At 34.9% G+C, this 15,567-nt stretch overlaps 2 protein-coding genes across 6 annotated transcripts in view; one reads left to right on the plus strand and one right to left on the minus strand.

The window, feature by feature from the left end:
- Positions 1-15,567, plus strand: part of LOC132911060 (pyruvate carboxylase, mitochondrial) — a 67,819-nt gene that overhangs the window by 36,990 nt on the left and 15,262 nt on the right. For 2 of the 3 annotated variants that reach the window (XM_060967407.1, XM_060967409.1), the window contains exon 1: positions 5,112-5,268. The exons of the other annotated variant lie outside the window; for it this stretch is intronic. The gene's annotated coding sequence lies outside the window, so the exon portion shown is untranslated. Of the gene's footprint in view, positions 1-5,111; positions 5,269-15,567 lie in introns of those variants that run through there. 3 annotated transcript variants of the gene reach the window in all.
- LOC132911091 (optineurin-like) overlaps positions 1-15,567 on the minus strand; it is a 428,401-nt gene that overhangs the window by 1,590 nt on the left and 411,244 nt on the right. The window contains exons 2-3 of one of the 3 annotated variants that reach the window (XM_060967486.1): positions 676-707; positions 42-373 (exon numbers count right to left, since the gene is read on the minus strand). In XM_060967486.1, coding sequence (XP_060823469.1) covers positions 42-359 — 318 coding nt within the window. In that variant the 5' untranslated portion in view covers positions 360-373; positions 676-707. Of the gene's footprint in view, positions 1-41; positions 374-675; positions 906-3,492; positions 3,822-15,567 lie in introns of those variants that run through there. The other 2 variants (XM_060967487.1, XM_060967488.1) reach the window with 2 other exon arrangements.

The following is a 15,567-nucleotide window of genomic DNA, read 5'->3' on the forward strand; positions in this document are numbered from 1 at the left end:
AATTTAGAACATTAAATTTTAGTCAATTAACAGATACGTACAACAGACATACATTTTTGTTGAATATCAACATAAGATGCAAGTGATGATTGTTGGATAGTATCCAATGAATCTTTACCTAGTACCACAAAAGATAATGATGTGTCATCTTCATCAGCAGCACAAACATCTTTAACTGCTGCTTTACAATACAAAGGTGCATCCTCGTCTAGTTTGAATCTAGCCTTTCCATTATTTACAGTAAATCCAAGATTCTGCAAATGGCTTTCTGGCTCGGCATATAGTCTTGGATTAATATTCAGTAGTTTGGTTGAGTTCTGCTCTTCTGATGTAGATTTTTGTCCTTCATTAGGCTCCATGGTTAAAAAATCATCTGTATCAATATTTTGATATCTTGATGATTTACTTTAATAATCTAAGTACTTGTTGATACTACAAAATGTCCAGTAACTATAGTTTTATATGTATATTTTCTTTAAATTACGATAAATTATAATTTAAATTTAAGATAATAATAAAAACAGTTTTCAAAGTTACTTCATTATTTAGAGCAATATAAAATCTATCGGCAATAATTAATATTAGAATTTAGATATATCTTTTCCATAACGACGAATAAGTGACAATTAAGATAAAATATTTTTTACTCCAGATTTTGATAAAATCCAAACTTACCAGAATCACTGTGTAATAAATATGACGTCGTATAGCACTACAAAGCGATCATGTCCAATCATAAAATGAATTAATTTGTTAATACAGAAATATTTCTTAATTTATTCTATTATTGAGATTTATTTGCGAAAATTAATTTTTGACAGAGGGAAAATTTTTGGTTTCAGATTACATTTGGAATAAATATATACTAAATGGAAACCCTAGATAATTGATACACACAAAATGTCGGACTTTTCCTTACCAACTGTGCAAATATTTCACTATTTAGAGTTTATTTCTAACAATCTTTTATCAGTTTCGGCTAGAGAGGAAATGAGATTATAGGGTGTTAGTGTTAAATTATTAAAATAAGAAGTAAGTTTATATTCAATATAATTCACCTACGTGCCTTAAATATTTGAGACTATTTCATGTTTTTGCTACAAAAATGATGTATTATATGAACAATAAATTTAAATAACATAGTAAATCTTTATTTCTGACATATTGTACCAGGCCTCTACTCTAATTTTCATACATTCCAAGAAAACGAATAGAAAAAATAATTTATGTCATTCATTTAATTGATACATCTATATTTATCTTTATTTCATAAAATTAGTATTTAAAATAAGATTGATCAAATATATTAATACAAGCATAAACCATCTTCTTTACTCGTTGAAAAACTACAATCGTTAGGGTGAAATGTCAGGCAGTTAATTGGATTAAAGTGTCCTTTTAAACGCGCGAACTCTTCAAATACTAAATGAAAGAATCAGGAATTGAAGTTCCTTTGCAGCGAACGTGCACATCCAAAATCCTTTTCTTCGGCTCCACCCCGGTAGATCAAGATATTATGAATGTTATGAATTTACCACTTCAAAAATTATGCATACGTAAAATCGAGCATTTTCAACGCATAGATTTGTCTAACATTTAACGTTTATTTTAGTGTATTTTACGCGGTTCTTTGACGCCATATTGGTTTCTATTTACGATTCATCCAATGAGGAGAGTCGGTGGTTGTAAATAAATATGAAACAAAACAAATGTTGGTAACGGCCATTCTGCGGCGGGATTTTGAATCGTGAGTATCGGATTAGTTTTGAGTTATCCTTTACTTTCCTGCTGCTGTACCTCGTCCAATGTACTATTACAGTATTACATGTGACGGTATCCCACAAGATGACAAGTCCATCGTTATCGCTTGCGATGCGACGATTGAATTGAATATAATTCTCATATTTATTGTAGCAAATCGTAGAAAACGTAATTTTTCTCGTGATCGGTATTTCAGAATGTGAGATACAAATAAATAAATAAATCCCTCATAGTGTCAGGTCTATTCCGTATTTAGTCAATGATTAAGTCAACGACTCGACACAGATAAAATTAAAATTACCGTCCCATTGATAGGCTTATGTAACGAAGCAGCACGTCATTCACACGATGAGTATGTTGGATATACGTATATTGCGAAAGAATGATAATGATTTGACTCAACATACTAAAATTTATTATCACAGGTTCAATGTATATCGTCGGATGACAATTAAAGACCAAAAAGTAAAAAAATAAGATTAAAAATTATTCAACGTTCCCTAGAAATCAGCAAATTTGTCCACACGGACGTATGCAAGTATAAGATCTTCTAATCGTTAATCCAATGAGGCATGTCCAACAACTTATTTTATATAAAAAAAAAAGAGTATAAGATCATGAAATTCCATTCTATAAATGATCCTTTGACACTTTATAAAAAATGTTCACAACAATGTATAAAGCTTGCTCTATGGAATTTGCGAGTGCAGATGATTAATGTTTCCTTAATTAATCCAACAAATGATCTGTATAATTGATGAAGAATAATACAGAAAACATAAAATGCACGATGCATGCAGTATTTCTTTCCTTCGGTTTCGTAATCAATTAGCTGTTGCTGACGAAAGTGTTGGATATACTATTAAAGTATAAATATAATCTCGTAAACAAGAGATAATCAAGTTTTCTGTTCCTTCGAAAATATTTCTTTTTTACGCCATATACAAAATAAAAAATATCTTCGAAGGGACTCGATGTGAATTCAAAGCAGTTATACAATTTGATATCTCCATATCATATGACTTCTTATTTTCGTTTCTTATTTTTTATATTTCAAGTTTTCTATCTAGCCTAAATTATCCGTTAATAATCATTTATTTCTTGTTTTACGAAGGATTTACAATTTTGTAATACAATAACTTTGAGGGAATATTTAAATTCGTTATTTCTTACCTTACCTCGTTTTTTTTTTTTTTTTTTTTTTTAGAGAGACACGCATAATGACATGCAATATAATTTGCAGAAACCGAATATTGAACAGTTGCATCGTATGATATGCTAAGGAGAAATAGACACGTTAGGTCAGGCAGATGCCTACCGGCTGACGGTATACTATCCCTGTCTTATTCTACTGATCTCCAAACCGGACTACATAGTATATATGGATTTTATCTCATAAATAACCCATAAAGAATCAATATTTTCTTAAATTGTGCATGTATTTTTGCATAAACCAGCACTAGTGATCGTTAAAATTGTATTGTAATAAAAATTAAACAAATATTTGTAAATTATTTTGCGTCGATACAAAGACAGCGAATACGTTTCTCCAAACGATGATATTAACGTTATAGTTATATTATTACGAGTTATTTTTATATATCGGTCTTTCTTTACGGTCAGTAAGTAGTGGCGCTTTAAATGATAACTTTATTTTTGAAATTGCGTTGTTCTATGATATCAGTTTATCAGCAAATATTAGAGTTGCGCAACAAAGATCTGGTAACCCACCTTCTTAGATTTTCTGCTAGATATATACAGTATTAGATGTATGTAGATATATGCAGGTTGCTTATTGATAACATTTTCGATGCTTCTACATCATCCGTTATCAATCGGACTCTCGCGATATTCCTGGCACACGTAAATACAGACTTATCTTTTAGTGAGTAAAAGAACGATTTCTAGATGTAAACAAATATACTTTCAGTAATATTCCTCTAAACAGGAGATTACAGTCTCAATATAGAATTGCTTTAAACATGTGATCTCGATATATGATACACGATTTATCTCAACGCGATAAATGTTTGCACCAAGATTGGATGTTATAAAAATTAATGTTTCACAAATTTTTGTAACTTGAAGTAGGATCAATGGTAAGAAGAACGCGGAAACTGCACTATGAAAAGACTTCGTCAAAAGTGACGCGATTGGCAGATCCGATTTTGACGTAAACTCACGCGATACATTATTATTAGTACCTACTAGTGCCATTTTTGAATGCTTGATAAGAAACTGCCAAATGGTACTATATCGTATGCTGTTTTCTAAAGAAACTTGCAATACCTTTTAGTAAGCAAAAAGACGCGTATTCGAGAAATGATTATTAAAGCAAATTATTATGAATTTGGTATAATTTTTTTTCTTCCGTTGCAAATTATAATTGACGTAATTCTTACTTGATAGATAGCATATTATGTAACCGAAGCTATCGAGAATTATTTATATGTATTTATGGGAAATATAATATTTTCACGAACATTTTGAAAGATTTAATAATATTTTGGTTACACGAGGTATGACTATTTAATTTATTAAATTGTGTGGAACGTAGTTCAGAAAGGCACGTGATCTGGCTTATTGTTACGAACTCGTACTAACGGACTGTGAACTCTATTTAATATGCACACACGTTATTATATTAGCATAATTTAATAAGAAACGAAACGTGAACGTAAATGTAATAACTTCGATTAACCACATGGATAATTAAAACATAAAAAGACATTACATATATAAATAGGTATGATTATATCATATATAGATGGATCTTTTCCCCTAGAAAGGATACATTTGAAAAATATAACTTTCTATTGATCTATTTAATAATACTATCAAACTCGGTTGGCCTTGCCGTTGTTAATATGCTACGCTGCTAACTAAACTTTATTTGTTTCTTCTAGACCGGACACTCGACGGTACAATATGAGTATCTCGGTAAGAGTAGCGGCGAGAGATCGAATCTCAACTTCGATGCGATTCGAGAGATTTAAAATTCGCCAAGACTTTCATGATTTTTAAAATTTACAAAATCTATCGCGACTTTCAAAACTCGTCTAAACTTTAGAGACCGAAGCCTTGGCGAGGCCTTAAGATTCGACACTCATGGAGACTTTCAGAAGCTTCAAATCATGTCCGTACTCTTCGTTTCACTGTGTGTACATGTTCGAAACGAACCGAATCGTTTCAGAACACATCACCAAACAAAAATATTATTTTGTAGCCAGTAAACTCGCACGATACACTATCAAACAATATGTCCAACTTGTGATAAGGTTATTCCTCGGTCGGTTCACCGCTAGCTGGCGACACCGTCGGTCGTCCGAACAAACGCGCATCACGGTACGAGCAGGCGCAGGTTGGTATACCAATCGCGCCTGTCTATTTCCATAGAGGTCGAACGCGTGTACCAGCGAGAACAGTTCGACGTGCTTCAAGATTTCACTGCGGCTTAGACTTCAGCCGGACGGGGTCTGGCCTACCTTGTCCCCGGCGTACGACACCGTAAGTACACCGAATTATTGAATGAGATTCGACGTGTTTCCGCCTGTTTCACCGTGTTATGTCTTCCGATCGTTTGCGTCGCCTTCAATCTTTCCGTGCACAGTATTTCCCGGCGCGGCAATGAATTATTGACAATTCATGGTCGCCGGCAAATGACCGGGTGAAGCTGGCCCAGAAACCTGAAATCCCTTGGCTGTCACGATTGCAGTGCCGAAACAACGCGTGTGTGTGCTTCGCTTGAGATTTGCGTGCGTGCCGAGTTTCGCGGTCTGCGCCAACAACGAAATTGACCCACGCGAGTTATCGTGCCGCGGTTCGCTGCTCTCGATTCGAGAGTCTGTGGCTCGAGATGCGCCGATTGGCCGCGCGTGTACCGAAATTTTTGGCATTTTTATTCGTACACCATTCTCGACCGAATTCAAATTGGCGCATCCGCGATTACAACACGCCCGTTTCGGGTAAACATAGATGCACAATTCCTGGCAACAATTCGAAATCGACCAACGTCGAACGCATCATCAAGAGGGGTCTCCTTGTTTCGTGCATTTTCTTTTTTTTTGTTTTTAATGCACAGTGAGAATAAGAAAGGATAACGTGTTGTGTAATTCTTGCGTCGGTGACAAACTCGTTAGAATCGAACGTCGAAGCGAACATTTACGAACGTTCTGGCCATATGATCTACCCCGAATGACGGTTTAGGACGTTTATGTAATAATTCGGTGAATCGTTATGGTCGATCAACGAGGTCTCGATGCAGGGTCGAAGATCACGAGATTCCGCGTTGATTGCTCGAGCGTGGACATGCTCTTTCAGATTTGGAAAATCAATTTTTTCTTGCCTTTCTGTTTTTATAGTTAGATATTTTTATCATTACGAACAACTTCAAATAACCTAAACTCTTTATAATTAGAATTCCGATCTCAACAAGCTGAAAGATTAACATTATAAGCGATTATCTCTACTTTAATCGTAAATTTGGTAGCTAGTATCGTTACGAGTTAGCGGAATTAAAGCGATCGAAGCTGTTTATGAGTGAATGGGACCGTACAGTTTTTTGATCTGATAAAGTAATTTTTTATTACGTAACTACATTTCTTGCGTTCATATAGGAAAATATTATGTACAGAATAACTCTTCAGCGATACGATCTCTCCGTTACAGAAGAGAGATTTGGTTTTCGTACGCTTATCGAATTATCTTAATCTTGTAATTAATCTGTACAGACGAGAAACTAACTTTTTATGACAATGTAAGTTTAATTAATACAGTCATTTGAAATTTATTACAGGGTTTTCCCGGGAATTGAAATTCTCGGTGCGTTTTTGTCATTGACGTCGTTTTATTTATTCTCATTCTTTTATATATCTTTTTTTTTTTGCAACATTAAAGAGAGCAATTGTAAGCTTAATTTCGGTATATCGCATTAGAGTTGACGTTGTAATTGACGTCCAAACACGAATATTATTCTTTGAATTACGTTTTTAAATTTCTATTCGCAAGTATCAGTTTATAAATATTTATATATCGACATCAGTGAGCGAAGAATTTGCAATGCATGTTGTTTAAGTGTGCTCATATATTCAGTCCTTCTTCCATTCCGTCCATACGTTTTTCTCCTATCGGTTATAGAATTCGAGTAATATTTTAGAAGCGCTAGTGAATAGCTAGCGAAAATGTAACGTTACATATCTAGTGGCGCTTGAAACATAAACAATATTGCACGATGATTAGGTCAACTGTTTTCGATTCATATCGACGAAGATAAAGGAAATAATGGAATCTCCTAGCTCTTTCTATCTTTTTATATCTTCAGCTTTCCTTATCTGCAATACTTATTTCACATCTATTCGAGGAATCCCTGTATTCAAGTATACCAATGAATGAGAGCAATTATTTAATGAATCACTGGGTACAATATAGTCGTTGCTTGATCAGAGAAAAATACCTACGGTATGTACTACAAATTGTATTACTTCGCTTTAATAAGAGTTGTAATTTGATAATTTCGTAATTCTTAAGGTACTCGTAACACACAGTTCGTTGATCGATGGCGAAGATTTAGACTTTTGAAGTTTCTAAATTGCGAAGATATTATTTGCGTAGAAATGTTTCACATTGAAGTTAATTCACCTTAGATAATCAGACGTATCGTTCCTCCGATAAGAAATTGCTTGTTTTCTCAATGAGAGCGATGATAAATATCGATCGGTAAATGACAATTACGTACTAACCGCGAATACAAGAAGATTAATAACGCGTGCACAAACACAATCTCCGCCTCGCGTTTCGTTAGTTTACGCGTTTGTTCCTTTTCGAGTGACAATTTTTCCCAGTAGCCTTCGAGATGCTTTTACTGAAATCTTTCCTCGGTACGTATCTTACTACGTTTATATCGTATACATATTTGGCAACGTAAGATCGTTAATCACATTCGCGTTGGTTAAACATTGATGCATGGCGGCTGTATCTGTGATACACGTGCAATTCGCGCGACAAATACGCACAGGTATGTTAATTGACGCAGTATGCGTATGAATACGACGACAAGAGCACGTGTAATTACAAAGCGCGTGTGCAGGCGCCAATCAAACGAGACGCATCATTTTCCGCAGTCTTTCTCTTCTCCCCGCTTTGCGCATTGTCCGTCATTCTATTTATTCTTTTGTGACCAGCGCGTGTCTTTTTTCGTACAATCTTCCATAAACGTTTCACGAATATTACGTCAACGAATTGTGTGCTTTATTGTAAAAAAGTCTGTTATTGGTAACAATGAGCCTTCTAGTGGATGATTTAAATGTTCATTCTATGAGTTTGGTAAAAGTTGCCTTACTTCTTGGGTCGTCTTTACAAAATAACTGACCAACACAATCTCGCTTCAGTCAACAAGAAGCTAACAACGGGTTCTGATACTTTTAAACATATATACGCATTATCATACACGTACATTAACGTGTATTCATTGGCCGAATACACGCGAAGGTTGCGTAGCAACACCCAAGGAATAATCCACGAGAATTCCAATACACGAGTCATCGTCCTCTTTCTCAAAGAAACAAGTTTTCACTAGGTCCAATTTATTTGACGGTATATAATACACTATATCGCTGTGAACTGGATAATTCGAACGATATATCGTACAGGATGTTCAAACTGTGCCAAAACGAACGAGACAGTCCTCAAGGAGGGACGTTTACGTGCTCCCTCAACAGTCGGTTAACCTTCCTACCTCCCTACTTGCCTGCTAGAAATATCGATTCAGTTGACGCCCCTTTTTCGGACTAACGTTGAAATCGTTAGCTATAATCACCCCGCTCTTTAATATAACTCTTTCGTATAGTCGGTCGGCTTAATTTTCATCTGGCCACTTTTAAAACTGACGGATCAGCTGTTTCAATCTCAACGAGGCTTTCAGGCTTAGAGATCGATATCATTTTCCAGCATCGAATCACCGTTGGACTAACAAACGCAGTCGCGAGGTGATAAAAACGATAAGCGTTACAATGTGAACCATAGGATTCGTCGTGATATTTAACGAGTGACAAAATCAAACGAAGAAGATGAATTTAGCTTCCAGCTTTTTAGCCATGATTATAAATTATGAATTCGCATAAACATTTATGGTCTAACGATTGCGAAAGGATCGTAGTGTACAACGTTCGTTGAATTGATTCGTATAAATTGTTGTTTGTTTTCGAAGCTTAGTGTAAATTTAATCGTACGATTATATCAAACGACATCGGTATTTTTTAAAATTCTGTATCGATATCTTTAATACATGAGATCTTTCACGATCTTGTTCCAGTTTACGTTGTAAGGAGGGAAAAGATAAATAACGAACTTTGGATGTTACACGCACCAACGTGTTTTGTTGCGAAATAGTAGCTCAGCTTTAACATCTTAATTAAGTACATTAATTCAAATTACAGGAGCTAAACCTTGAGTTTAATTATAATATATGTACGTAATATCATTATCGTAGGATATTTACATGCCTCTATCCTTGTTTCGATTACTTATGAGATGTTTTTTCCGCGAAAGACGTAGCTTTTCTCCGATGCAAACAGATTTTTAATTTCTAATATTCTTCGCCGTTATATTTTGCTTCGCTTCGTAAAGGAACGTTGGAAAATGTCGAGAACATAAATCACTGTGCTGATGTAAATTTTCACTTTGTACAGTAGAATTAGTTTCAGTAATAAGTTTTTTTTTTTTTATTTTATTTTGGTTATTTTACAATTTGTCCTTGTGGACATTTGGTAAAGTGTTATATCTTGTTGGTGAAGAAAAAAAATATAAATAAAAAATAAATATAGCATGTGGGCGGCTACCCCCAGCGGGGTGCCAGCTTCGTTTTTTCTAAGTTATATCTTTTATGAGACAGTAATAAGTGAAACTAAACTTTGTCTTACATTGTGTGCCACTTTGTGCAATCGCAAAGTTCGATTGTACTTCCTATTGTACTGTGTTGTATATTGCAACGTGTTTCATCTCCCAGTTGTACAACAATCGTACATCATGCTTTAATAATAATAATAATATCATTGCTATTCGTTGCTTCATTGAAAAATAAAATTTCTCCTGAAATGGCACGGAACAAAGTGATAAACATTGTTCAATGATGTCTGGCAAATCTATACGACTCGCGGCTCAGCTGCTTCTGACATTACGCTGTTGTAGGATCGATATTTACAATTATTTCATTATTTCTGCTAGTATATATATAGATATTCACGCACAACACAACACAATGACGTACCGCAACTAGTTCAGTTGAAATACAATCTTAGCAACGTTTAACGAGTTTAATTTGATGAAGTCCTATAACATGGAAAATAGGGATAGCCTAATTAAGAAGTCATATCAATGACGAAGAAGTCTTCGATGTAGATAAAGAAGACCAACGTACAGGAATAGAAGACCAAACAGATAATTGTTTTTGGTTTTCACTTGGGTACTTTGATGTTTGTCAGCATTTGCACTTATATTTAATTTATCCTAGTTGTATATTTTACCAATAATTTGTATCGTTTGATGTTTCCAGCGAAGTTAATATCGTTGAGCAAGTAATGACTTTGACGACATAATGTTTTGAACAGTAACGTGTATCGCATAGATATCCATTTAAATTTCACTTCCACCGTCCGATTAAACCACAAGGACGTATATTTGACTTGATTAGCCAGCACAACAAAGATTACCAGATACTCCGAGCGACACGATTAGTGTCAATTATGGTCTATTTCTTTAGAACATGACACCTTTTCTGCATGTATTTGACATAACGTTTAATGCTAATATATCTAATATATCTGATAAAATTATACAATTTTTACCATTCATTCGGTCTTACGGAAAATTACTCTTTTAATCTAAGGGAAACAAATACGCATTGTAATCTCTAGATTTCCTATATTACAAATACTGATAAACGACAGACTGTTTCAAAAATAGCAACGCTGTAGTAAGGCAAACAACATATATCACTATCAAAATATGTGGAAATGATGGAAACTAAATGAAAATATTTCGAAATTTTGCTGCTTTATAAGACGCCGATGGTAATCGACAAATGAACGTTTCAATTGTTTCCGTTTAAAAATTGATCAAAGATTCTATCTCGATCAACTAAACGAAACAAAACTATTACGAGTGACGTGAGTGGACACGAATAGAAAATCTATAGAACAATTGTTTGAAATTATAAATATTATTTTGATTATATGCGTGTGACATTAGTACCTATATAGACACAGTTGGAAATAAAAAAAGCCCGTGTGTGCAGCGAGGTTGAAAGGTCAGTAGTTCGGTAGATTATCCAGCGGATGTTTTGCAACAGCGTGACAAACGCGCAAAGTAGTTTTATAGTTTGTAGGTTTATTGAAGTTGTTCGCATAGTTTTCCACGCACGCGGCACACTAATCTCGAGGTATCTCAAGAATGGATTTTATTCGTTATTATCTAATCGATCGTTCCAAAGAAAGTCCACACTGATGTAGGATAGATGCATATTCGACAAATTCTAAAGCGGAGTGAAATTCCTAGAGCTGAAAAGCTTGATAAATAAAGCATGCATTTCATAAACAACTTCTCAAGGAAGTTATTAATAACACAATGTGTAACGATAAAAATAAAGTAGCGAAGAAAATTGATAGAATTTAAAAAATAAATATTTCAAACGTTGTTCCTCGCGATAGATACCATATGTAAAACGAAAACGGCTCTTAAGTTTCGGTGTGACGTGTTCAACGAACATTAAATTGACGACTTATTGAATGGTCATTGACCAATAAACACATAGACGGAGATTGTGTACAGCCATCGCAGCGACGGGTACACGCGAGTAACTTTAGATTTTAAAACAGCAGATAAATTTCATTTTTTCTTAAATATGTCCACAGATCGATCGTTTTTCTAATAATTCAAAGCATTATTTAGTAAATACGAATAGGATAAGAGTATCAGCAACGTGATAGTATTACATTATCTACGGAAAGCTTGTTCGAACGACGAAGGAAAATTTATTTTTCATAGAAATATTAATCTCTGACAAATAAGTTACTTCGATTATCGTAAAACAAAAATTAAAATGCGAATACGTTACTGTACAGGTATTGAATAGGCATTGAAGCGAAATTTGAAGCTGATTCGCAAAGGAGAAACCAATAATAATAGAGCCTATTCTACGACACGCGTCAATTTAACGTGTTGGACAGAATATTACGTTCAAGGTCGATTAACAACACGCTTGAATGGCTTCGTTCGTATAATAATACACTTTCTCTTTGTATTTTCATGTATTTGTTACTAAAAAAAAAGAGCTACAATCATCAGAGATTACTATGAAAATTACATGTTCGATATTCGTAATAAACCGATATATCGATGTGCGTGAATTGTAAGAAAAAATAATAGAAACAAATGTTGTCGTTGTGAGAGATTATCTAACGCGACTCGCAAATCGTCGTACGGTTGTATAGCATGAAATATAGTTTCCCAGGATTCTTTTAGTAATGTGCATCATTGTGCTACTTTATTACGTCTTCGTCATCGCATTAATAGCGACGGGAGAAGCTAAGTTGAATAGGAAATGGAAGAGGTAGCAGCTATCATCTCTGCTTCTAATTCTCGGTTTCTAATTTTTAAATAAATCAAGCAGCGCGTTTCTGCATTTGCTTCTATCAGCAAGAGCATACGAAAAGGAGTAAGAAGAACGCGAAAAACATAAAAACCGGAGACAAGGAGTTTCTATCGAATGAAATTTAAATCGCTGCCGCGGTAGTTACATAAGAGACTTATTTTGAGTATTTCCTCCTGATTTTGCGCAAGGCCGAAGAGCTCTTATATTGTAGTTTAGTATCTTCTATATGCATATGTAAATCTTGGCAATACGACATCTCCGACTCATCGATCTATAGATTCATAGAAATCGAACGTTAATGTGTTTTTTAAACAGCTTCTATACAACCAACAGACATACATACATTCATAAGTAAATGTGTTTAAATAGGAACGAGAATGCCGAGAAAGATACGAAAAGAGCTATAAAATGGACAAAATTTGGATATTAATTAATTGTATAGAATATTTTATTCATCGTTTATGTAACCTTTCAAATCGAACACTGGCAATGCGGCACCTTTATACATGTCAATGACACGAGTCATTATTTTAATTTTCCTGGCAAACGGAGAGACACTATGTTATAAGACAGTTCTATTTATAACGCTGTTGAATTCTGGCAGAAGTTTGTGACTTTATTTCTGCATTGTCAAGTATGATTCATAATAATTCAAGAATTACAATATCATTCAAAGATAAGACTTTCTGTTTCAACGGATGAAGTGGCTCTTATATACGTGCTTAAAATTATACTTTAGCGTTAGCTACCCACTCGATCAATGATATGTCAAAATTCTTTTATAGAACGAGCGATCCAGTTACGTTCTTACGAACATGTAGAATATAATTCCGTAAGTATGATATAAAGTAAACACGATCAAAAGCATCCATCTTCTTCCTTCCTCCACTCTTCCACATATAGTATCGAGAATGAGGGATAAAATTCAATAGCATCCCCTAAGGTGAAGCAAAAGGGTGAAGGGACCATGGTACGTTTTACGTCTAATACAATATGTTCCACGCACACGCAAACACATATAGACACACGTTAGAGACGATCCTTTCTAAAATTGAATGCGCACGCACCCTTTTACCTGAGTCAAATGTCGAGTAGAGAACCATTTCTTTTTACGATAAAGTCTATCCGGAACAATTTGCGTAGAACTTTGTAGAATCGCGTTTGTAGTCTGTACAGTGTCCTGCCCAGTGAGTTCAGCAGTTGACGCACTCGCTTTGGCTTTAATGTTCCAAAGTGTCCAATTTATCCGTTGATATTTATTTGAAGTTGTTCCATGATTCGATAGAAAATAAAGTGATGTCTTCGAAGTATCTATACATCGTTTGTGAAACATAAGTAATTATAGTTCTCAATCGCTCGATGCAAATAATAGTTGTGCAAATGTTTAGAAAGATCAGCAGAAGGATTAATCAAATAAAAAGTTTCAAGTTTTACATTTGCTATTTCTAATTAAGACTGATAGGTTCGTGATCATTTTTCTAGCCAGAGAACGCATAAATTTATGCGTGCATCGAGTGCGTTACGTTTGCAAATTACTGCAACTCGTCTGAGGTTCATAGTCTACGCGTTACGCAAGAAATGCGTTCTGGAAAACGTACGATGTCAAAGAACGATAAAAATTGGCGTTAGAATCAACTGGCATCGACTCTTTCTCGGCAGGATCGTAAAACGTGATTCATTTCTTCTTTTATCGTTTCATCGTCCACATTCGTCTTCTTAGCTCCTTGAATATTTTTTTCATTTATCACGCGAGCAACCCCGTATCGGTGGAAAATGAAGAAAGTCGAGAAGAAGAGGCGCAGCGATCTTTTCACGCACACGTTTCACTGTGCAATTGAACGAATCAATGCTGCTTCGTAGTTTCTTCGCACGTGTGTATTAAATTTAAATGTTCTCTGGCGTGTGTGAATTCAGACGAAACGGGAAGTATCCGACTCGTCTGGAAAATTTGCGTTTCAGATTTACAGCAGAAATATCATTTCGTTTCGTCAAACAAAACAACTCAATCGCATTTCTAATCGTCGTATAAATTGTGTTTTTATTCGTTCGCCGGGTCTGCCTATTAAGAGCTTTCGCGTTGACTTTTGGTTAAACGAACGTAACAAGAGTATCTGGGTCAGAATAAGTGGAGCACTTACAATGTCAAGGTATTGAAAAATATGGACGTGTCGTGATCTCTGACTTTGAAATCGGATCTCGGAGACTGGTTGCCATTTATGGAAATTCAGACAAGGTCGTCAAAGGGATTGCACAATCGATTACACAATTTTCAAGCGCTGTTCGATTACACGGTGATATTTTGTGATTGAGTGGTTTAGACAGAATATAATGTACTTTCATAAACATTAAGTCGACACGAAACATTCACGTAGTTGGGCTATTTTTAAAATTCTAGTAATATCTTCTACTATGGAATATATTTAGGATGGAAATGATCAAAGAGTCACTGTAACGATTCTAAAAATAATCCAAAACAAAATCCAAAGTCGTTCGGCCTTGATTGATTCGTCAAGAACAAAACATTACAGGCGTATACATGCTACATCGTAAATCTGTGCTCGGTTTATCGTTTCGATGGTTAGAACGAATTCGTCGTTTTAATTTATTCATCGTTATGCTCGTGGCGGTTTGCAAACAAGGCCATACATTCAGAAGGAGACTTTAACCGGGCTTTATTTATGAGAGAAACGTATCGTATAACGGCGTTGACGACCGAGGCTTAGAATCGCCGATTCAAAGTACGAGTCTAATGTTATTCTAATAATAAACTCGTTTGTTCCATTATCGTACTTGCTCCGAAAGTCAAGCGATCGTTTCCAGTACAAAATATTTCCACGGCAAGTAATCTGCACATTTTCTGTATACGTTTTCGTTGGCATCGATCTATGGTTTAAGAAACTCTCTGACTCACGATGTTTCGTTATGATCGACGCGCAAAGTGTATCAGAACATCGTGCTATGAAGTTTGTAAAATAATTTCAGACTTTTCTTACGTTTGATCCTTTCCGATGAATCTTATCCTCTACCAATCTTATCGATTTTCTATTTTTTGTATCGATCGTACTTGTATTAAATCGTCATAACTTAACAAGTAAATACCTAGCAGAGAAAAGTCTGTTCGTGAAAAATCAATCTCGCAACTAAGAATTAAGGGATAGCAC

Source organism: Bombus pascuorum, chromosome 10 (assembly GCF_905332965.1).
Source record: "Bombus pascuorum chromosome 10, iyBomPasc1.1, whole genome shotgun sequence".
Lineage (NCBI taxonomy): Eukaryota > Metazoa > Arthropoda > Insecta > Hymenoptera > Apidae > Bombus > Bombus pascuorum.